This window comes from Octodon degus, unplaced genomic scaffold (assembly GCF_000260255.1).
Source record: "Octodon degus isolate 3935 unplaced genomic scaffold, OctDeg1.0 scaffold00002, whole genome shotgun sequence".
Taxonomy (NCBI): Eukaryota; Metazoa; Chordata; class Mammalia; order Rodentia; family Octodontidae; genus Octodon; species Octodon degus.
Window position 1 is genome coordinate 20,129,686 of NW_004524578.1, and position 23,238 is coordinate 20,152,923.

Below are 23,238 nucleotides of genomic sequence, written 5' to 3' on the forward strand. Positions count from 1 at the left end.
TTAAAAAAAAAAAAAGTTATCACTTCATAAAGTGGATTCCCCTGCTTAAAAACTTGAAAATGAATAGCCTTTCAGACCTTCTCACCTGACAAATGAAGTAGTGCTAAACATAGTCACCAATCCCTGCCTCTGCCACACCTCCCCTCCTCTCATCCTCTGCACACCTTAAAGCGGCTCAGCCATTGGTTCTGACAACACTGCCCAATTAATCAAAATGGGATGACCCCAGGACTTGGAAAGGGTCTTTATTTTTCTCTGCAGGGCCAAATTTCTGTTCAGCTTTTGAATTCTAGATCCTGTGGTCTGTGCTTCTGTTCTCACCGCTCCCTCTGGCCCACATTTCCAGAGGTGTGGCCTCCTTCCATGGGTAGCACTTGGAACTGCAGCTCAGGCCTCCTCACACTGCCCCTCACCAGCTTCTTCTGAAACATTCGTCACACTTATGGTCTGAGATATCACAGATACTTTAAACAACCGAATCACCACTTCCAGTATGTATGCAACATTTCCCTAACAGGATCTTGAGCCCATTAAGTTCAGGAGTCATACTACTACTCTTCTATACACTAAGGCATTTTTTAAAAAAATTTTATTTATTTATTTGTGTGTGTGTGTGGCCAGCTCAACCCACCAGGGGGTGGGGCTGGCTGGCTTGTGGTGCTGGGGGATTGAACCATGGTCCCTGTGCTTTGCTAAGCTTGTTCTAAGTAGGTGCTTTAGACCACTGAGCCATCTCACCAGCCCCTACACTAAGGCATTTAATATAATTTCAACTATAAAATAGTCAGTGAACTGCTTGACAGAGTCTTTGAACCTGCACCAGTTAAATTCGTATTTATTCTCAGTTCTCATTCTCTCCTCTTTATCTGTCCCCCTCCACCACCCCTTTCTTTGTGTGTGTGGGCACCCTCCTCTCTAAGTGCCAGGACCTCAGAGAATCTTTTAAAACCAACAACTTGCTCAGGCCAGGCCTATCCATCACTGCTCTCTGGTTAAATCTACTCACCCCAGGTTACAAGCTCTTTTTCACTTGCCTCCAGCCTCCAAACCATGCACATACCTGTCCATCTCATGAGGAGTAAGCTAAATCCAATACCCTACCTGTTCACTGGTGGCTGGCGTCTCCAGGATTTCAGTCAAAGTCTCCCCTGGCTGGAAGCGGATGACATCCACAATTAACCTCTTCGTGCTGAAATGAGATAGGACACACTCATACCCTGCTCACATTGTCCTTCTCTCAGAGGCCCTGGGGCAGCACAAACTTATTACCCGGAGGCCCCAGTGGACAGCTGCTGCCATAAGGTACTTGACCCTGGGCTTATGTAAATGACAATGAAGGTAGTAGGGTTACTGTTTCTCAGAGTGAAACTTTATTTTAGTAACAAAATAAAGTACATTGCCAGGAAAAATATGCAAGATAACCAGAGTTATGAAAGGGTTCCAGAGCCAGAATGACTACAGGAGTAGCCCAGAGGGCTCCCTCCCCAAAGGCCAGGTGTCTTTGGACCATGTCACTGCAACTTTCTACCTGCAATACTCACTTCAGTAAAATGGTCCGAGCATCCATTTCTGCATTCTCATCACCAGGCACATCGAACTTGTTAGTCAGTGTGAGAGACACTTCAGTCTTGGCCAGTGCTTCCTTGTTTGGGTCATTTAAACTGCCGGCACTTTCCCCTAAAGGGTGGGAGGGTAGAAAGACTCCATCAGAGGCAGCAGCATTGGCAGGAAAATAATACAAGTAAAATATAATGTAAATCTAGGATATTTGAACAACCAACACATACACAGGGCAAGAATATCTTTTACTGAGAAATAAAATATGTCAAATGATAAAGGCAAAGGATACAAAAGATAATTTCATTAATGTTTTTTTTAAATTTATTGTGTGTGTGTGTGTGTGTGTGTGTGTGTGTGTGGCCAGCTCAGCCCACCTGGGGCCGGGGCTGCTGGCATGTGGTGCTGGGGGGTTGAACCGCAGTCCCTGTGCTGAGCTTGTTCTAAGTAGGTGCTTTAGACCACTGAGCCATCTCACCAGCCCATCATTAAGATTTGATAAATCATTTCAACACCACAATACCACAATTCTTTCTCAAAATATTTAATAGGACTTAAAATGTCTAATTATGTGATTATGTTTTTGTCTCTAAAACGATCTCCGTTGTGCTTTTAGTTCCTCATACAAAGGGACCGTGTCTGTTCTATTTTCTAGTGTATACCCCAAATTCGATACAGTGCAAAACCTGAGGGAATGATGATTACAACACCCATCTGTCTTCTGGACGGGTTAATCACAACATTACCTATCAGGGACTCGATGGTGGGCACCTCTCCCAGGTCATCCAGCAGCTCATGGATCGGGTCATTGTGCTCTGGAGCAATGGCATCCTGATGGTCTAACAGGAGCTGCAAAGACCTCATGATCAACCCCATCTTCTCACTCTGGTTCCCTACCCACACAGCAGTGACCTACACAAAAGAAGCTGGACAACAAAGCTCCTACACGTGCAGCCCCCTGGAGCCCAATGCAGATAAATGATGGAGTTCAGCAGACCCCACACTGGCCTGTGCAGAATGGACAGCCCATACCATAACACCTAGAGAAAGGACCAACATTCTCTGAGCCTTGAGGCCTCAAGGGTGCAAAGGTGCCTGAACCAGAAACCACAATGCAGCCTGAGGCTGCGGTTTCAACGCACACCCACCCTGCCAACAGTTCCAGGTGTCACACGCAGGATTCTTCCAATGTTCCCAGTATACAGCATCTTTTTTGGTTGTTACTGGTGGTTTTATTTCTTATTTTGTGTGTGTTGGCGGGGGAAGAGACAGTTTTTGCAGTGCTAGGATTCAAACTCAGCAGTGTCCCAGTATCTTTTAATACAGAGAAAAGCATGCCAGCTTGAGACTATCACCTGAGGTAGCCTCAGAGACAGCCTCTGAGATACTACTATTCCAGGCGATGTCCTCAGCAATGACAGACCCTGAAACTTCACTCACATTTGTTCTCATTTATTATTCTACAACGTCCCTAGAGGGAAATAAACTGTTTCAAAAAACTACAAATAAGATCCCACAGGAGAATTTACTCCAAGGCTACAAGAAGATGTTAGTATTCTAAGTTATGTTAGGGTGACCCTGAGTGCTGAAATTTATCAAGCTGCCCAGTGAGACATGTGCATCTGGAACCCTCACCAGAAGTCTGGGGCAGTGCAGCTTGGGCAAAGCCCTGGCAACTGCACCGTGTCTACAGCAGGGATGGTGCTGATGCGGGTGGCCAGAGAGAAGTTTGCAAAAACTTAGCAGGAGGTGTAAAAACAGTAAACAGGGCTGGAGGTATAGCTCAGAGGAAGAGCACTGGACTTGCCTAGTATAGAAGAGGCCCCAGGGTTCAGTGCTCAGTATTACAAAAATAAAACAACAACACAGTAACAAAAGCAAAGGAAGAGAGACAACATGAAGATTCAGTGTCATCAAGATCACAGGATGGGGAGACTTCTGCCTACCAGAGTCAGAAGCAGCAGCAAGGAAAGGTAATTAACAACCAAGCAGCAGAATTAAGTAATTAAAGAAAAATACTTACAGTGTGGGTGTTGATGATTTCACCAATGGAAATGTAGATAACTGGTTTGGTGAGAGTTACTAAATCTGAATACTCGTCTACATTAAATTTATCTTGAAGCTCTGGGACATCACAAGCAGTTTGGAAAAATCGTCTGAAAGCAAGCACAGGAGGCAGCCCCTCACAACTGACACATGCCACCAAAGGGGAGACAATGATCCACAAATCTTTCATGAGAGGAGTTCCAACAGATGCTGGGAAGATACCCATACTGAAGGAACTGTGGGATGCCTGCTGCTTGACAGCCTGGGTACTGGTTGCCTGGGATACTGGAGACAGGACACTGGGATATCCTGCCTGGGATACTGACTTTAAAACCTTCTCCATCTAGCTTTCATCATACCCAAAGGAACTGCTCAACAGTTTCAGACAGTTCTAGACATCAGTGCCATTTACTTCTGACAGTGTTCTGAGGCATTCAAGTCACACTACACTTAATTTATAGGTATGAAAACTATCCTCCCTCCAATTCTTCTCTGGATATAAATGACAAGGGCCTAATGCAGAGCCCGTTTTCCCATTAAGCACTGTATATCTCACACATCAGACCTGGCCTCGTGCCGCATGCCTATCATCCTAGATCACCATGAGTTCAGGCTACATCATGAGTTTAAGGCCAGTCTGGGATACATAGTAAGACCTTGTTAAACAAAACAACAAAACAAATGCCAAGGCTGGGAAGGGGAGAGAGGGGAGGAAAAAAAAAAAAAAAAACAACTAAGAAATGTTGTAAGTGTAACTCCCCACAATGAATGTAATCATGACTACAAATATGTGCCAATAAAATAATCTTTAAAAAAAATCTAAAATAAAAACAAATCATCCCCAGAGCCCTCAGCACATCAAAGATATGTCCTGCACCTGTGGCTATCCAGGGAAAGCTTGGGTGGTATTCAATCTCATCTTCCCCTCAGAGATAAAAGCATATCCTTGCATCTTTTGCCTTACCTGAATTTCTGGTAAGACTGGGAAAGATACTCATTAATGATGCTTAGGTGGGCATTATCTCCCAGAAACATCTTGTTGGAGGCTGCGTGCTGGAGCATCTTTGCAATGGAGCCTAAATTGCGGCGCTGGTCTGTGGTCAGCTGGCCTCCTGCTGACAGGTCGATGATGTCAAAGGCATCAGGAGCAACGATGGCTGGGTTCATGTATCGGTAATAGAGTAAGTTACCGATAATCTAGAAACACATGAAGCAGAAAGATGGGTAGCAAAAAAACACACCAACAAGTAAGCCACAAATGACTTTGCTAGCAAAGAAAAATCACTCCTGTAAGGAAAAAATAAACCACATACACACATGCATGCATGCACATACACTTCCTCTAAGGCCCAGAGCCAAAAACCCTTACTGGATATTGAGGAAGAAAGAACTAAAAACCACTACTAGTAATTAAACAACATATTCAGAAAGTAAAAACAATAGGTTGAAAGTATCATCAAACAATTTAGGACATCTTTTGTTCACATGTCACTAAAACCAGGCCACGGTCATCCACGTGCACTCCAGGTCACACAGGCGGGCTTTCACTCTGAGAAGCTAATGAACATAGCCAAAGTAAGCCCCTAAGCATGACCTATTTGCACAGGGCCATCTTTCCAACCCCCTTCCTCCTCATGCGCAGACTTCAAAGGCCAAGTTCATGCCTCTGAAATGAAATTCACTCAATACACATATTTTCCACAGATGAATGCAAGGCCAGTCACAGCATTCCCCCTAGAGTTTCATCCAGAAAAAATAAAATTAATTCACCTGAACAGAAAGTCTAGAATCGAGGCCTCACTGTAGGAAAGCACAGGACTAGGAGAGAGAAAAAAGCGTTCAGATTAAAAAAAAAGGAAGAGGAGAAGGAGCACAGCTGAGTAAGAGACATCAGCAAAAGCCTTAGCAGAAACTATCATGCTTGCTGCTATTCACTTGGTCACCAGCAGAGGGAGCAACTTTTCAGCGAAAAGATAGGACTCATTTAATTCATTAGAGCAAAAAAAAAAAAAAAATCCATCTTTCTTTTCTTGCTTGAGGTACATCATGTGCTGTTCATATTAAACAGGAACTGTTTCATACTAAGCTATCATTTACTATTTCCAATAGCTTTCAAAAGCTTACAACCCATGAGGCAGGCCGGAACTTGGGTATGGCCACTTGACCTAAGGTCTGTGATCAGGGCTAATTGAGGGGCACTCGAAGGGCACAAATCTCTGATTTTCAGGTTCTTACCTTCAGCAGCTCGTCCTCACCAGCATCTGGGAACTTCTCGTGCAAGGAATCCTTCAGCACCTTGGCAATGAAACGCATCCCATAACTGCAGGATGGACAACACTGGGTGAGAGGCGTGGCAGGGGCCACCGCAAGGCTCCCCGAGGTGGTAATGAGGGTGGTGGCACTCACGGGATTTTGTCCACAGAGCTGATGATGGCAGAGAGGAACTTGTCTGTCACGGCCCTCATGTTCCTGATGGAGTTGTCCAGCCGAGTCTTCACTTCCTCATGAGCCAGAGCCTGCTCGGGGGTTACGTCATAGGGCAGTTTGCTGGAAAAGCAGAAATGACCGCCAACTACATTAGATGGACAGCTGGTGACATGGTCCTTTCTTTCTTTTTTTTTTAAATGCATTTTGTACACTGTCTCATTACACAGCTTGGACTCATAGTCATCCTTCTGTTTTCAGCCTCCTCAGTGCAGGGATTACAGGCATATGCCACCATGCCCAGACTCGGTGGCTGGCTCAGACTGCCCGAGAGCAAGGCCAGAGTGGCATATGGTACTGGAGATCAAACCCCAGTCCCTGTGCTTGCCTAGGCAAGCACTTAGTCTGCTGAGCTATCTTGCTGGGTCTGGTCCAGGGCTTTGGAAGGGGAACAATACAATACAGGACGTATTTTATAAAATTATTTTTATCACCCACCCAAAGAATCATTTATAAGAGTACAGGAAATCTATCCACAAACTAAAGACCAAAGAATCCTGCCAAGGGCCTAGATCCTACCTAATATCCTACATAAGTTCAGCTGAAAACCTAAAGCTCATAACAAAGCATCTCACAAATCCAACTGCAGGTCTAGAACCCACAGCAAAGTCTCATGCAGGTCTGGGGGCCAGGGAGATAGCTCAGTAGAATAAGCACTTGCATGGCAAGTGCAAGGGCTTGAGTTCAATCCCCAGTTCTGCCAAGAAAAAAAGTCATGCAGGTCTGCTTCCTGGATCTGTGCTAGAAAGGCCCAAAGGTCAGTGGTAGAAGCTGGAAAGTCTATGCCAGCAGGGTGAAGGATCTGTGCTAGTAGGCTGAGGGATCTGAACTGGAGCCAGAAAGATGCTCCAAGTTAAGAACCAGAGCTCCCCTCAAACCCATCCTCAGAGGCTGGTGAGATGGCTCAGTGGTCTAAAGCACCTACTTAGAACAAGCTTAGCAAAGCACAGGGACTGCGGTTCAATCCCCCAGCACCACATGCCTGCCAGTCTCGCCCCTGGTGGGCTGAGCTGCCCCCCCCCCACAAATAAAATTAAAAAAAAAAAAAAGCCATCCTCAGCAACAGTGAGGTCCCCTTTTTTTTGTGGTACTGAGGATTGAACTTAGGACCTTGCGCTTACCAGGCAAGCACTTATTCAACTGAGCTATCTCCCCAGCACCAGAGAGGTCCTAAAAAAGAACAAACAGTGAGGTCCCGAGCTCCCCCCATGATGAAAAAAGCTAAGTTCCTGTCAGGAAAGCCATTATGACAAGCTTCTCCAGAAGGCTGAGCAGTGCACCATCTTCCCCTCCAGAGCCAGGAAGCGATGCTCAGGATGAGGACCAGAGCTACACCAGAGTGAACCATGGCCATTCAGAGCAACAACAAGGACCTGAGCTCCTCCGGCAAGAACAGCCAATTTCATCAGGAAAGCCAGCATGGCAAGGTCCTCCATCGGAATAGCCCAAGAGAACCAACGGCTTCCAACAGCTTCTCCAAACAGCTTGTCCAGTTCTGCCTCTTACGCTGCTGGCAACAATCCTCATGAGGGCCTCCTACACTCAGCACCATGCTAGTTCAATTCAGCTGGGTATAATAAGCTGGCCACCAGTAAGAAATCCACTGTAGCTGGGGACAGGGAGCAGGCATTCCATAAATGGAAAGATTGGCAAGGTCAGGCAACTTCAGCTCATGCTTACAGAGCTGTAGGTGCAGGAGCTAGAATCTGAACTTTGGTTGCCAACTGTAAGCCAGTGCCTGAAATAGTGCCAGGCACTATGAAAAACAGGAATAAAAGATAAGACACAGTCCCTTTTCCCCAATCTTACACCCTGGTGGCTGAGATGCACAGGTAACTATTGCTGAGGAGATAGCTCAGTGGCTTAACCACCTGCATGGCAAGCGCAAGGTCCTGAGTTCAATCTTTGGTGCAATAAATAAACAAATGAATGAATGAAAATATAACCATCAATAGTGACTCTTTAGGGCTTTCAATGCTAACCAGCTGGCTATAGCACAGGTGCTGGGTTCCCACCACTGTGAGGCAGTCTAGAGCTCACGCTTCCTTCACACATGCGAGGCCCAGGCTATAAGAAAGAGCAGCTACAAAGACTTGACCAGAAGAGATAAAAAGAGGAAAGGAAGAGATTGCTACCCAGATGGAGAGAGCAAGGAATGCTTCCAAAGGGAGCAATACCTCATCTCAGGAGAAAGGTGGAGGAAGAGGCTCCTTGGAGGCAAGGTCTATTGCAGAAAAAGGTGCAGAGAAGTGAGAGTAGGCGTTACCAGGGATTAGGCATTGGAGGGCCTTATGCATATTGCTGAGAATTCTAGGCTTTCCTAGAAGCCAGGAGGAGCCCTGAAAGGTAAAGAGGTACATGTCTCAATGAAGATGATCCTGGTCCACCTCGAGGACTGAAGCAGGGAGGCAGGAGACCTGCACCTCAACCCGAGCAAGGACACAGCAGGGACCAGGGGAGCTTGCTGGTCATGAGATGCAACAATCAGCAGCCTTGGTGGCCCTGGGGAGAGCAGTGAGGGAGCAGAAGGAGCGCGAGCCAGAGCCACTGGCAACATCACTCAAGGAGAGGGCATGAAGTCAGAAGAAAGTGCATGAGAAGAGTCGCTGTACTAGAATGCTGGGCCTAGGCCTCATCAGGAAGGCGGGAAAGACACAGGGAGCTCAAAGACAGAGAGATGGCTCAGTGGAATAAGCACTTCCCTGGCAAGCACAAGGGCCTGAGTTCAATCCCCAGTTCTGCCAAAAAAAAAAAAAAAAGAAAGAAGAAAAATGCAGAGGTCTGGATCCTAGTATTTTGTAAACACTAATAGCAACCTTGAGTGCAGAGCTATGGGCCTATAATCCCACCTGAGGAATGCTGAGGTAGGAGGATTCCAAGTTTACGTTTTGCCTGTGCAAACTGACAAGACACTGCCTCAAAGTAATAAAAAAGGGTTGCATATAGCTCAGTGGTAGAGTGTCCCTAGGTCTGATCCCCAGTACTACCCACAACTAAAAAAGCTCTACAAACCTACAGTACTGATTTGTATTTTGGATATTATCCAAGTGAGCCCTAAATCCTAACCGAGCAGTGTAATGAGAAAGAGGCAAAGGGAGATATGTACACCCTGAAAAGGAGACACGATGAGCCCAGGGAGGCAGAAGCTGCTGCCACCTGGCCACAAGAGCCACTAGAAGCTGGAAGAAGCAAGGAGCAGCTTTTGTGGCACAGCCCCAGAGCTCAGCCCTGTAGGCACCTGAGCTTCAGCCCAGCGATGATGAGATTTCAGACTTGCGGCCATGAGAAGTGTGGGAGATCCATTTCTGTCGGTAAACCCAGTAACTTTGTGGTGATTTGATATAGCAGCCCTAAGAAACTAAGCAGATGGGAGTACAACCCTACTCATCACAGGGTGGCTGAATTACATCCAGAGGTAGAGCTACAAATAAAAGAATTGAGCAAAAGTCAACAAAAACATATTCCAGGGCAGCTCTCCTCACTCCACCACATTTCTCTTTCCTCTAATGAAACATGGTAATCGCAGTCTCCATGGGCCTCTCCATCCAACCACATACCCACTTGCCAGTCTGCTGTCATTGTTGGGCCATCAGACACAGACACTCAGCACCCAGCCAGAGCAAGGCCGGCCCCATCCTGATGTTTGGACCTCAGCCATGTGAAATCTGACCTTGTCTGACAGCTTTCCCTGGCTACCTATCCACTCCAGCTGCCTCTTGCTCTCTGCTCTAGTACCTCACATAAATCCTCATACGTTTACCTCGATTTGTCATTATTTTTATGTATTCATTTGCTGTCTCTGTTTTTGGAGACAAGGTCTTGCTATATAATTCAGGCTGACTTTAAACTCACTTTGTAACCTCAAACTTACAGTGGTGTTCCTACCTCAGCCTTCCTGAGTGCTTGGGATTACAGGCACGTGCCACCACAGCCAATGTCTGTCTGCTGTCTCTCTTAGTAAGTTATGAACAAATGGCAGGTAGCATGCCTGTTTCATTCATTATTATTTTACTGTATGTGTATCTAACATAGTGACTAGCACACAGAAAGTACTTAGCGTCTGTTAAATAAGTGAACCTATTACCAGCTTTTAAAAAGTTTTCTAGGGCTGGTGAGATGGCTCAGTGGTCTGGAGCACCTACTTGCAACAGGCTTGGCAAAGCACAGGACCGTGGTTCAATCCCCCAGCACCACATGCCAGCCAGCCCCGCCCCCTGGTGGGCTGAGCTGGCCACACACACACACACACACACAAATAAATAAATAAAAATTAAAAAAAAAAAAAGTTTTCTAAGGAAAACTTATTTGAGAAATTATTATTTTATAAATCAAAGTAACTATCCAGGCATAGTGGCAAATGCCTGCAATCTTGACACTCAAGAGGCTCAGGCAGGACTGCTGCGAGTTCAAGGTCAGCCTGGGTTATATAATAGGCCAATACCAAGACCCCGTCTCAAAAAAAAAGCTAGGTAATTATGTTTACAGTTTGGTTTTGTTTTGGGTACTGGGAGGTAATTATGTTTAAATACATAGCAAGAAAATAGTAAAATCATAAGAAGTGTTGTGGTTCTCTTACCTCGCCTCTCCTGTCTGAGACTCCATCTGATTAACCCAAGCTTTGTAAATGTCCACAGGATCAGTTTTGATGTTGAGTGATTTATCATCCATAATCTCCTTCACAACGGGGGCCAGGATCTGTCTCAGGGCATTCTGACCCCGGGCGCCTCGGTTGAAACTCACAACCATCTTAATGACTGTTGGATTTCCTGTCACAATCTCTTGAATCTGATCTACCTTTGACCTATAAAACATCAGATGCAAATTCAACTTACATGCTTCTCAGAATCCATCAAATTAAAACCCCTCCTAAAGATCTTGTCTTCTAGAAACAGACTTTCTCTGGAAAGAGCAGCCAGTGCTCACAGGGCCTTCCTGCAGCTGCCCACTTGGTCATGGGAGTCATGCTTAGATCCTCTCTCCTGCAAGACGGACCTTCATGTTTGAATCTGATTTCTTGAAATTGTATCTTTACAGAATATTTCTAAAATTAATTTGGCAAATCTCTTATTCCCTCCCTCTCAAAGCAGAAATACTTCCTACTATCATTTTTAAAGTGGAGGTTTCTTTATAGTATTTCTCAAAAATTAACTGAGATCACCAAGTGTGGTGGCACACACCTGTAATCCCAGCACTTAGGGGGCTGAGGCAGGAGGATGGCTACGAGTTCAAGGCCAGCTTGGGCTACAAAGTTAGCTCACGCCAGCCTGAACTGCAGAGATACCCTATCTCAAAAAGCCAAAACAATAACAACAACAACAAAACCCTGAGATCAAGAAAAGACACAAGAGGAGATAGTGTGGCAGTCTAAGCACCTGCCAGGCAAGCACAAAGACCTGGGTTTGATCCCCGGTACCACATGCTGTGCCAGCTCTGGAATCCCGGGCTTGCCGTATTGGCCCCTGAAAGTGGGAACAGTGGCGCACCCCTGTAATCCAGCACTGGGGAGACGGAGACATGAGGATCACTATGAGTCCAAGCTGTGTAGCAAGACCCTGTACCAAATAAATAAAAAATTTTTAAAAGACAAGACATGGAGCCAGGTGTGACAGCACATGTCTGTAATCTCAGCATTCTGGGAGGCTGAAGCAGAAAGACTGCAAGTTCAAGCCCAGCCTGGTTAATTTAGTAAGGCTCTACCCTCAAAGTAAAGAAAAAAAAGGGGGGTGTGGTAAGAATATAATGAAACGTCCTTGAGTTTAATCCCCAGTTACCTACTACTGCTTTAAAAAAATAATAAGAAAAAAAGGTCCCAGGAGGATCTGAATCATAAACTGTAAAGACCCACGGTGGCAGGAAGGCCCTACTCTGCAGCAACCCCGTCATACTTGATCTCCTCCTGCAGCGCCGTCTTAAAAAGCCGCAGCAGCAGGTACTCCTCGCGCTGGTTGGAGGCATAGTTGTAAAGCGTGAAGATTACAGAGTCCATGAACTTGGTGGACTTGTTCTGAGGCATCTGAAAAATCAGCTTGGCCAGATAGGTGGGGTTGGTCTGAAATAAAAACAAGGGGTAAGTGATTTCTAGGTAATAAAAGGCTGGCCAAAAAATTCAAGATTTTTAAACTTAGGATTAGAACATAAAAAGTAAATATGAGACAGCCCTGGGTGCAAATCAAAAATACTTCCAGAGAGACTTATGGGTAAAGTTTCCTTGTGGAGAGCAAACTGATGACATTTTACAGCACCAAGTCCAGAAGGCACTTACTTGCAACAGGTAAAACAGGTGCTGGTAGGCTTCCAGTTTCTCCCTCTTCTCCTTGCTCAAGGCCTTGAGCCCCCCCTTCTGCTTGTTAATCATCATCATATCAGATAGCTGTTCCTTATTTTTCTTAGTAAGCTTTTTACTGTGGGAAACCACATCCTATAAACAAAAAGACAACACAAGGATCCAAAGGTATGAAGAGCAAACTGGGCATTGTGGATGGGCTGTTCACTGGACTTGCATGAAGTCCACTGTGCTCCACTGTGCTGGCAGTCCACACAGTCAACACTGCACAAGCACTGAGACAGCCCACTCCATCCTGTTTTCCGTTATTAATCAACTTCATCTCTACCTCCACCTTTCCATGACCACCCTGAGCCACAGGTTTCTCATGTGGTTTCAGGGCAAAGGCATGGAATGAGGAAGCAGACACGGAGGAATCTAGCTTTAGAATGTGTCTCACACAAGGTGCAGTAGCACAGGTTGGAAGTCCTGACTACTTGGGAGATTGAAGCAGTGGATCACCTGAGCCCAGAAGTTTGAGGTCAGACTAGCCAACACAAAGAGGCTCCATTAAAAAAAATAATAATAAATTAAAAAAAAATAAAAATAAAAATTCTTAAACACAATAAAAGATTCATACATTTAGATGTTAACTGCACATTTACTGGTTGATACTAGGGGTGGAACACAGGACATTCACACGGACCTACATCCCCAGATCTTTTTATGTATTATTTTGTGACAAGGTTTTGCTAAGTAGATCAACAGTCTAGGCTGGGTTTTAATTTATAATCTTCCTGCTTCATCCTCCCAAAATACTGGGATTATAGGCATGTGGTGGACATCTGGCCTGCACTGTTCTCTTTAACAAAAACTTGGAAAACAACCTAAGTATCAAATAGTAGGGAAGAAAAATGAGTTAAGTCAAAGTAGCATATTTTTAAATGAAATACTATGCTATCATTAAAACTATTTACCACGTGAAAAAAGTTTTTTAATTTAATTTTTTTTTTTTTAAAGAGTCTTCTAATATTAGGGGCTGGAGAGATGGCTCAGTGGAATAAGCGCTTCCCTGGCAAGTGCAAGGGCCTGAGTTAAATCCCTGGTTCCGCAAAAAAAAAAAAAAAGAGTCTTCTAATATTAAGTAAAAACAAACTACAGGGGCTAGGTATATAGCTCAGTGGTACAAGAGCCTGCCTGGCAAGCACAATGTCCAGTTCCCCAGTACCAAAAAAAAAAAAGAATTAGGGGAAGGTTTTTAAATCTTCTTTTCTAAAATTTTGTCTACTAAGCAGTTCTATTTCTTATAGAACTTAAAAAATCATGGCAGTGGCTGAGAAGAAAGTCAAGTCTCCAGGGCTGGTGAGATGGCTCGGTGGTCTAAGGCACCTACTTAGAACAAGCTAAGCTAAGCAAAGCACAGGGACCGCGGTTCAGTCCCCCAGTACCACATGCCAGCCAGCCCCGCCCCCTGGTGGGCTGAGCTGGCCGCACACAGACACAAAATAAATAAATAAATATATATAAAAAAAAAAAAGTCAAGTCTCCAACCTCACCATGCGTCAGGATGGGAGGGTGAGGAACAGAGGGAGGAAGGGGAGAAGAGAGAGACATGAATAGGGAGCCATTAAGCAGGGCAGAGCACCCTCAGCCACTGGGGCAGTAAGCCACACCTGCAGTGTGATTTTGTTCTTCACCAGCAGCCCGATTTTGATATCCATGAGGTTAAGGTCATTCTCCAGCTGCTGGTTGGAGCGAATGAGGGTGATGACCTCTTCCCGCATCTTCATGAGGTCAAGCTCCTCCTGGAAGTCCTGGTCACTCTGGTCCAGCAGGTGGACGAACTTTCGGACCACAAGCATAGGCGGATCCTCAGCATTGACTGACAAAAAGAATATAGCTCAGACAAGGAACAAAACTACCAGAATGAAAACTACGTCCTGGGAAATGTCCATACCATCTTGCAGCTCTTTTTTTTTTGGCGGAACTGGAGATTGAACTCAGGCCCTTGTGCTTGCCAGGCAAGTACTTATTCTACTCAGTCATCTCCCCAGCCCTCAAAAAAGTGCTCTTGTCACACATAAAACACTTGTTTTTGAGACGTGTGTGACACCAGGGAGTGTAGTACTACCCCCCTCCCCCATGTTACTGCTATTATTACAAAGGCTAGGTGGGCAGGCAGTACAAAGACGAATCACATGTGAGTTAGCAGAGGGGCAGAAACCACACGCGGCACCCTTTCCCCAAGCCTCAGGACACCCGATATCTAAGGAGGGGGCCCAAGCACTGCCTCAGTTTGCCACCAATGAGCCAGCTACTCACTCAGAGTCTTGTAGTCATCACGAGCTTTGTTTGCTCGGATAAAGGCCTGGATTTTGATAATGTCATTTATCTAAGGAACAAAGAAGAGACTTTTTTGCCCATTTGTTCATCCACTCTACAGCAGACCTGATCCCATGGGCCCTTGTCCTCAGCAGTACTTACATGGTCTCGGAAATACTGCAGGCGATCTCTATAGCGCTTCCTAGCTTGATGCATCCTCGCCAGAGACTGAATCTGTGGGAAGGGGCCCTTGAACTTAGAAGAGGTCTTTATCGTGACCCATGATATGATTCCCACATGGAGAAACCCTGCTCGAGCACTGTACCTTCACAACTTCATCTTTATGGGCACGCAAGTAAGCTAACCGGTCTTGATACGCCTTCTTCTGTTTGTATCCTCTCCACTGCGACTGAAGCCGTCAAACATTACAGATGATGTGTTATTTACCAGGGATCAGTGGAAGTTAAAAAATCCCATCTTGATGTATAACTGAATAAAATCTCATAGTGAGCTTTATGAGGAACCCTGTCAGCAGTGCTGGCAAAATGAGGCCCAAGTCCTATCTTTCCTAGGAGAACACAAAGGCTGCACAGCCCACACCTTGTCAGGTGCAGCATGCAGATTCACTCGGTGGCTCTTCACAAGTCAGGTGAAGAGGATAACTGTGAGCATCCCAAGGAAGAGAAGCAAGACTTTATACTGAGGAAGCAAAGGAGTCACCACTGCTGGCAGCAGTGGAGCCAGAGCACCCAACTCAGATCTCTCTGTGACACTGGGCTACCCTGTTAGAGAGGCAAGTCCAGAGTTGCTTTTCTCGAGGTTCCAACCCTAGCCAGGCACAGCATTAAGAGACTTAAGACATATACAAGAACTGCTACTGGGCCAACATGAAATGCCAGTAATCACATTGATTATGACAGCAAAAAGAAGGCATTTGTCCAATGAAGTGGTTAGGGTCAGGAGCTAAGGAACACACAGATCCCGTCTTGAGAGTTGACAGTTTACTAGCTCTGCTCTAGACACACTCCTGCTGTGTGGGAAATACCTGAATGCAGGTGATGGCAGGGATCTGTTTCTTCAGGAAATTCATCCGGGAGCGGAATTCTTGCCGGACCAGGTATCCACGGCAGCAAGCCTGCAGCTTGGTGATCAAGCCTTCATTGGCCAACCAAAGCTGTTCTCGGTTATACGCTGCTGTCACCCCTGAGATGGAGCTCTGAAAAGGAAGACAAGTTACATTCAAAGACATTCATGGGTGGGAATGGAACCAAACTTTAATCAAGTTTCACCAAGAGCACACACACTGACCTCTACCGCCTCCTAAATGTGTACTAGAGCTTCAGCTATGTTTTTCAGGGCATCCTTTTACCCATGATCTAGCCCAACTGACTCGATATATCAGGTACCAACCTGGTGGAGCTAGGGTCATTGCTGGCAAGAAAACTGACCAACAGGTACCACCACAGGGCAGGGCACCAAACGCTGGTCAGGTCCTCAAATGGCAGGATGCAGGACCCCTCCCCATCCCTACAAGCTGCAGATGGTCTTGAAAAATAGCCTACAGAGTTTGGACTGCTGCTGTAGGTAATTGATTCCAGCATACCAAATTTTAAAAAAAGAAAATCAGATTTAGTTTTACACTTGATCTTAGCCAAAAAGCTAAGACGAGATCAGATTTAGTTTTAGAAAAACAGCAGTGTTGGCAAAGTGGAGTGGATGACAAAATGCAGTGAAGAAAGACTTGAAGATGAGTATGACTAGGATGTGGCTACTGCCAGCCAAAGGAGAAGGCTGGGTGAAAGAAGCAAGGCAGCAGACACACGGTTAGGAAGAGCACTTAGCTGCTGGCCCTACAGCTTCACGCTGCACTCAGAGTGGTTGGGCTGAAGACAGGGCTCAGGTGGTGAGCAGAAAGTTTGATAAGGATCTAAGAAAGATCAGGCAGCATGCCTTCTGCTCTTCTTCCTCTGCCCCTTACTTTCAGCTGAGGCTGCTCACTAGACAGAGCTCCAAGTTAACACGGTGCGTGGCAAGGGGAATTGGAAGCCACACGCTAAGGATGACAGAAGATCCTGGGACACCACACCTTCTCTGGACTGGCTGACTCCAGAATTAATTATCTGTGATAGGACAAAACAAAGGGCAGATAATGGTGAGGACGAGAGCACAAGTGCGGAGGTGCAAACGTATGAGTCACAAACTAGGGAGAGATGGATCGGGAAGAGCATGCAAAAGAGAGAAGAGGGAATCCTGCTGCAATCCAGGCAGAGGCAGATGAAAGAAGGTAGGAACAAGAGATTAAAAAAGGACAGTAAATGTAAAAGAACCTGAGAGAACTGCACTGGAGAAGCCCAAGAATTAAGTGTTTACAGAAAAATACCTCACAGAGGTCAATTAAGATTAGACTTCCTAAATGAATCTGACAATTAAAAACTTATTTCTTAATCCAAAAATAAGAGTTTTCCTGAAGAAAAAGCTGGACAGGTTGTACAGCAATTAACCACTAGGAAGAATGTATGCAGTGTGTTAATTATTGAAACTGTCCTACTGATTTGATTTGAAACTGTCTCATTGCTATTTGTTTATCAATAAAATTATAGGAAAAAAAAAAAGAAAAAAAAAAGCTGGACAGGAAGCCAAATTGCTATGAGAGTGGTAACAGAATGAATCAAGGAGGGTAACTAGCAAGAACAAAGAGTAGGAATGTGGGAGAGGCCAAAATACAGGGAATTCTCTGGGCTTTACACTTATCTTGTCTTTAAAATGAAGGAGGCATGATTATGTGGATGGCTACTTTAAAAAAAGGCCTCCAACTAGCAACGTAGACATCATTGCCCCACCTGGACCCACAGTGCGCAGCATCAGGACCATCGGTGCAACAAGAGCTCTACTCAAGTACACATGAAACTCAGACAAGCAGTGATATAACTGAAATTATGAGAAAGGGAGGCAAATGAGGCATGTGAGAAACTGGGAGCCAGCGGCATCAAACCAAACCTTGAACAGTGAGTTTTGGGAAGCAGAGATTTTTCTTGCAAAGAATTAAGTGAGGACCCAGAGATTTCCAGGTGCAGAGGTGAGAAAGAGTTCCAGAAGCCACCCTCATGGCCACTGTGGGCTGGGGGCAGGTTAGTGCCACTGCCCTTCTCTCTGTACCCAAAACACAGAGTGCACACGTTTCCATGGAGTTAGTAAGTCTTAAAGGCGTCCCTGACTCAATAAGAGTCACTATGAGATGCTGCCTGGTTCCGCTGCACAACACAGATGGGCCTCCTACTAGCTACTGTGTGCTAGTCATGGTTCCTCAGACGGTCTGTGCAGTCCCTGGTGCCTTGCTCACTTTGTCCCTTCTTCTCACAGCCCTTCCTTTCTTGCATGCTAACACACACACTGCCTGGGTCACCTTCCTCCAGACCAAATTCCATTTGCTTTCACATCTGTTATCATGCTGTGACTCATGCCTGCTCCCCTTTGCCTTACTGGGCTCTGCACCTTCTGTTTTCACAACCCTTTGAAGAACTGGAGGGCAGAGACGTTCCAGAAGACTCCCCCAAATCTTTGTTTATGTAACTCCTTTCACTTAACTCTGCAATTCAATGTCTTACTAACATAGGCCTTATGTCCCCAAACCACTAAAACATTACTCTGAAACAGTTTATTACAGAGCCTAGATTTCAGTGTAGGGCTTCTGCCCATATGCCCCTTCAGCATTAGCTCTAAAACACATACTCTCAGGTTCTTAAGTGAAGAAAGGTGACTTACCTGAATCTCTTCCCGAGAAAGATGCCTAGAATTCTGCAGAAAGTCTGGGGGTTCGTCCCATCCTCCTTCCTGTGTCTCCAGATTGTGGTAATAGTAATAGCCTCCTTTCACCCAGTGCTGCACCCACTTGCTGTTATTATCACCTGGCAGAAAATAATAGGAAGATAAAAGAAACCGCGAGGGACATACTCATAAGATATTCTAGACCAAGTTAATTACCTGAATGAATAGCATTTCCCAAACTTGCTCCTTTGATCTTTGAGTGTAAAGGGACACCTTAAGTCTATAATAAATTACGGCTACAGAATGTCTACATTGCCTCATTCATATCAACAGTATAAAAATAAAATACTGATGAAGTTCAGTTACAGAAATAACCAAGACTAGCTTTGCTCTTTCCAAAGTCTACTGTCTGTGTGCCAGAAAACTACTGTGATAAAAGACTGGCAACCATGCAGTATCTCCAACTAATAAGAAAAGCCATGAATTTGTCTCCTTTTTGCAGATAAACTACTTTTAACTGACTATAGCCGTGGATAATGAGAGCTGTAGCACCTGATGAAGGATAACAGTCAAGTGCTGTGATCCTTTCCACAATCTCAAAGTTGCCCTCAACAGCTCTCCACCATGGTGTGGATTTGGAAAAAACAAAAACAAAACTGGGATAGCATCTCGATTGATGTGAGCCTGAGCGCTGCACCTGTACATGCAAATAGCTTCCCCCACAGCCTGTCCTTTTCCACTACATCTGGCCCCTTACATACTCAAGGGCCACACACTCGCATCTGTCTTCCAACAACTCACCTGCTCCCAGCTTTTTCTTCTTGGCTTCAGCAAGGTCACTCTGGTAAGTTTCACCACATTCCAGGATGACTCCATACAAGCCCACATCCGGGGACCGAAGGGCACTCAGGGTCTTACCAACATCACCACTTTCGACTGCCTCATTAATGGCAAAGATTCCTAAGGCAACTATCCCAGAAGAAAAATGTTCATGAAACACAAGTGTCTAAATTCCCACAGGTTGCCTAGCTCTACCTACTGCCCACTGGTCTAGCTTGGCCAAGCTGAATATCAAGACATGGTGTACCTTACTACCCCACCCTCCAACAAAACAGAGATAAAATACTCAATACGTACACCTCTGAGCTTCCTGGGTGTCTTTGTTGGACTGCCAGATTCCACCTTGGATTTCATCCAACCATAACACAGCTGACTCATCCTGGGTTTCCTATGAATCATTAAAAGCAAAATATTAAAATTGTGAAATCAGGGTACACATGCTATGTATGTGATGAGGGGCTCAGCTATGAAGAAGCTGTGAAAATGAGACTTAAGGACTAATTGAATGGAAGAAACTAGGTGTCAAAAATTGGTAAAGGTTACAAGGGAAATGGCTCAGATAAAAATGAAGAACACACAGAGATGAGTTTAAGTGGCTCAAAAAGTTCAGAGTAGTCAGGAGGGCAAGAGGAGCAGGTGAACCAGGAGGGGAGAGAGACTCAGGAACTTCTACAGCATAGGTAAGAGCATGAATTACCAGATCCAAAACATCTCCTTTGCCACTTGTATCTGGAAGAAGTTGGTACTCTCTATGACTACTCATGTTTTAAAGATTGCTATATCTCTAACCAGAAACTTAATGATCACATTTATAGTTAAGAGTCACTATAGGCAATGCAAACCAGATTACAGTATAAAACCAAAATGTTGTATCAGTTGTTAGGAACTTAAAAACCTATTTTCATACGGAAATATAGCAAATGGTGACCAGTTTTCTCAGGACGGCCAACAAATGCCTCACCAGGCCAGAGTTCTACTATTAGGGACAGAGTTGACTATTAGGGACAGCGGTGATATACAAGTGGTTTGCTTCATTCTTCAAGGTAGTTTAAGAAAATTGTTCAAAAGTAGCTTATTGCTCATAATTATAGTGAAAAACACTGGATTACCAGAAACACATTGCTCCAATATTTTCCAGTTTTCAAGAATCTAGCTATCGCCCTCTGGTCCAGAAAAACAGCTTAGAGATCAGTCTTAGGAAGGCATTACTGTTATCAGTAGACAACACAAAAGGTACTCACAATCTACTACTCTGTGTGGAAGTGGGAATGGGAAACCATGCAGATATCAGTGGTCGGGCTGAGGTTCTGTAAACCAACCAAGCGAGTAAGGCTCCTTTGTTTGTTACAATGTCTCTGATTCTTTAGAGAAGCAGCAAGTCAGTAGACCAATGTGGTAGCATGGAAAGTGGCCAGGTGATAGTCATGCTTATGGTGATCCTGGCAGACCTAACAAAATTAACAAGCTCCTGCAGCTTGACCAGCAATTAAGATAAACAGTAGCTCAAAGGGCAATTTAGATTGCTTAGTGGGAATGTAATTTTTCAAGACACCAATGAGGTAGAATAAAGAATCTGGTCAATGGGCAGGAGAGATAGCTCAGTGGTCTTAGCTCAGTGGTCCCAGCACCTGCCTGGCAAATGCAAGGACCCAGGTTTGATCTCCAGTACCGCATGACAAGTCAGTCCCAGAACCCAGGGTGTGCTATGCCAGCCCCAAAACGGGGTATAGTGGCACATGCCTGCAATCCCAGCACTGGGGAGACTGAGACAGAAGGATCACTACGAGTCTGATCTGCATAGTGAGACCCTGTACTAAATAAATAAATAAATAAATATTTAAAAAAATAATCTGGTCAATGAGCATAATTGTCTGGCCAGATGAGACAGTGTCTAGGCTTTGGAGCAAAGTGCAAAGTTTTAGTGCCCAACAGCTGAAGCCACAAAACCTTAGGGGAGGTCTGGCTTTCCTTTTGTCTTACTGGAGAATATGACGTAACATTTCACTTTGCAGAGGAAGTAGCCACTCTCCCCATAGTTTATAAAGAGTGTGGGGTTTTTTTGTTGTTGAAGACAGGGTCTCACTACATACTGCAAGCGGACCTTGAACTGCTTATGTAGGCCAGGCTGGCCTTAAACTCATAGTGATCCTCTTGCCTCAGCCTCCCAGGGCTATAGGGTCACAGGCCTATGCCACCACACCTGGCTATAAAGAGTCATAAACAACTAAAGGGGAAAAAAATGGAGAACAGTAACTTTTTTCTTTTCTTTTCTTTTCTTTTCTTTTTTTTTTTTTGTTTTTTGAGACAGGGTTTTCTATGTAGTTCAGGTTAGCCTTGAGCTCACAGTCCTCTTGCCTCAGCCTCCCTAATACTGGAAACTCAGGTGCACGCCACCGTTCCCAGTGATTATTCTTGAATGTGGAATTTTAGATAGACCATTTAACCAAATCATAGTAGCTGCTGCCCTATCCTGACTTTAGGCTCTGTCTTAGGAAAAGAAAAAGAAGAAACAGCTATAGAAACTAGCACCAGCCAATTTATATTACTAAAAATAGAAAATGACTACGCATAGTTCCCAAAGATCCTAAAAATAACTACTAGAAATATGAAACTATATTGCAGTGGTTTTCAATGCTCAAGCTACAAGGTTTCAGCTACAGCTTATGACAATATAAACTGGGAAGTAATAAGCAAGAGGGCCAAAGGTCCAGTCTCCAAAAGAAGCATCCTAGAGCTCCTAGCATTACTTAAAAAAAAAAAAGTATTTCCACAAATCAAGCCATTTTGAGTTCACTTTTAGGCTGATCCCATATCAACTGTCCTTAAGAATCTGGTGTAAGCAAAGCAAGGTGGTTGAGCACAACCTTTCTTGCAGCAAGAGAAAGACAGAACTTCAGAATAACTCTGACCATTCAGAATTCTGACTTTCCTGTCCTATGCAGACTAGAAGGATGAAAGCAAACTTTCTGTACATACTCCTAAAAACAAGCAACAAAGCTACGGCATAAAAAGCAAGGAAAGGGCTGGATGTGGTGGTACACACCTGTAATGTCTCACTTGAGAGGTTGAGGCAAGAGGCAAGAGGACAGTTGCAAGATGGAGGCCAGCCTGGGCTACAAAGTGAATTCAAGGCCAGCCTGAACTACATAGTGAAACTGTCAAAAAAAAAAAAAAAAAATAAAAAAAAAAAAAAAAAAAAAAAAAAAAAAAAAAAAAAAAAAAAATCAAGGAAAAGAGAATAGTGTCTCTCTCTAGTGAGTCAGGTAAACACAATCTAAAAATATGCCTCACTAGCCTAAAGATGGGACAGCACACACCACCTCATCCCAGTGTAAAAGGAAACAGGTTCTAAGCGTTTGAAATAGATTGATGAAGGCACCAAAACTCAGTACTGCCCTAGCAAAATCTATTGTAAAGAAATTCTCCAAGATTAACTCAAATCACTGAGTGTAGTGTTAATAATGCTGGGCCATATATTAAACAGAATACTGAGATAAAACAAATTTAATGTGAAAATACTACAATAATATGTATTAATGTCAGATGCAGTGGCACATGCCTGTAATCCCAAGTATTCTGGAGGCCAGGCCAGGACAACTGAAAGTTCAATGACAGCCTGGACAACTTAGCAAGATTCTGTCTCAAAATAAAAATAAATCAATGTTTGAGATATATTAAAGTATAACCACGTATCGAAGCTGACACTTAGAAACACAGTGAGTATATTTCAGAACAGGGAGAGATAAAGACCAGATAATTAAAAAGGAGTGGGCAATGACTAGAGATAAAGAGTTGAGGGGAAAGGGGGCTGGGGAGATGGCTCAGTAGAATAAGCGCTTCCCTGGCAAGCACAAGGGTCTGTGTTCAATCCCTGATGAGTTGAAGGATACACAAAATATAGTAAAGGAATAGTGGAGGAGTAAACATATGGCTTTTTTTTTTTTTTTTTTAAATACTGGAGA

The 23,238-nt window shown here is 44.5% G+C and overlaps 1 protein-coding gene across 1 annotated transcript in view; it reads right to left on the minus strand.

Moving 5' to 3' along the window:
- Iqgap1 (IQ motif containing GTPase activating protein 1) overlaps positions 1-23,238 on the minus strand; it is a 106,877-nt gene that overhangs the window by 14,268 nt on the left and 69,371 nt on the right. The window contains exons 16-33 of the mRNA XM_004623319.3: positions 19,574-19,664; positions 19,238-19,405; positions 18,434-18,576; positions 15,717-15,887; positions 14,997-15,080; positions 14,834-14,905; positions 14,672-14,741; positions 14,023-14,231; positions 12,350-12,505; positions 11,973-12,136; positions 10,664-10,888; positions 6,010-6,150; positions 5,839-5,923; positions 4,568-4,800; positions 3,581-3,713; positions 2,304-2,406; positions 1,542-1,677; positions 1,102-1,189 (exon numbers count right to left, since the gene is read on the minus strand). Of these exons, the coding sequence (XP_004623376.1) occupies positions 1,102-1,189; positions 1,542-1,677; positions 2,304-2,406; positions 3,581-3,713; positions 4,568-4,800; positions 5,839-5,923; positions 6,010-6,150; positions 10,664-10,888; positions 11,973-12,136; positions 12,350-12,505; positions 14,023-14,231; positions 14,672-14,741; positions 14,834-14,905; positions 14,997-15,080; positions 15,717-15,887; positions 18,434-18,576; positions 19,238-19,405; positions 19,574-19,664 (2,472 nt within the window). The remainder of the gene's footprint in view (positions 1-1,101; positions 1,190-1,541; positions 1,678-2,303; positions 2,407-3,580; positions 3,714-4,567; positions 4,801-5,838; positions 5,924-6,009; positions 6,151-10,663; positions 10,889-11,972; positions 12,137-12,349; positions 12,506-14,022; positions 14,232-14,671; positions 14,742-14,833; positions 14,906-14,996; positions 15,081-15,716; positions 15,888-18,433; positions 18,577-19,237; positions 19,406-19,573; positions 19,665-23,238) is intronic.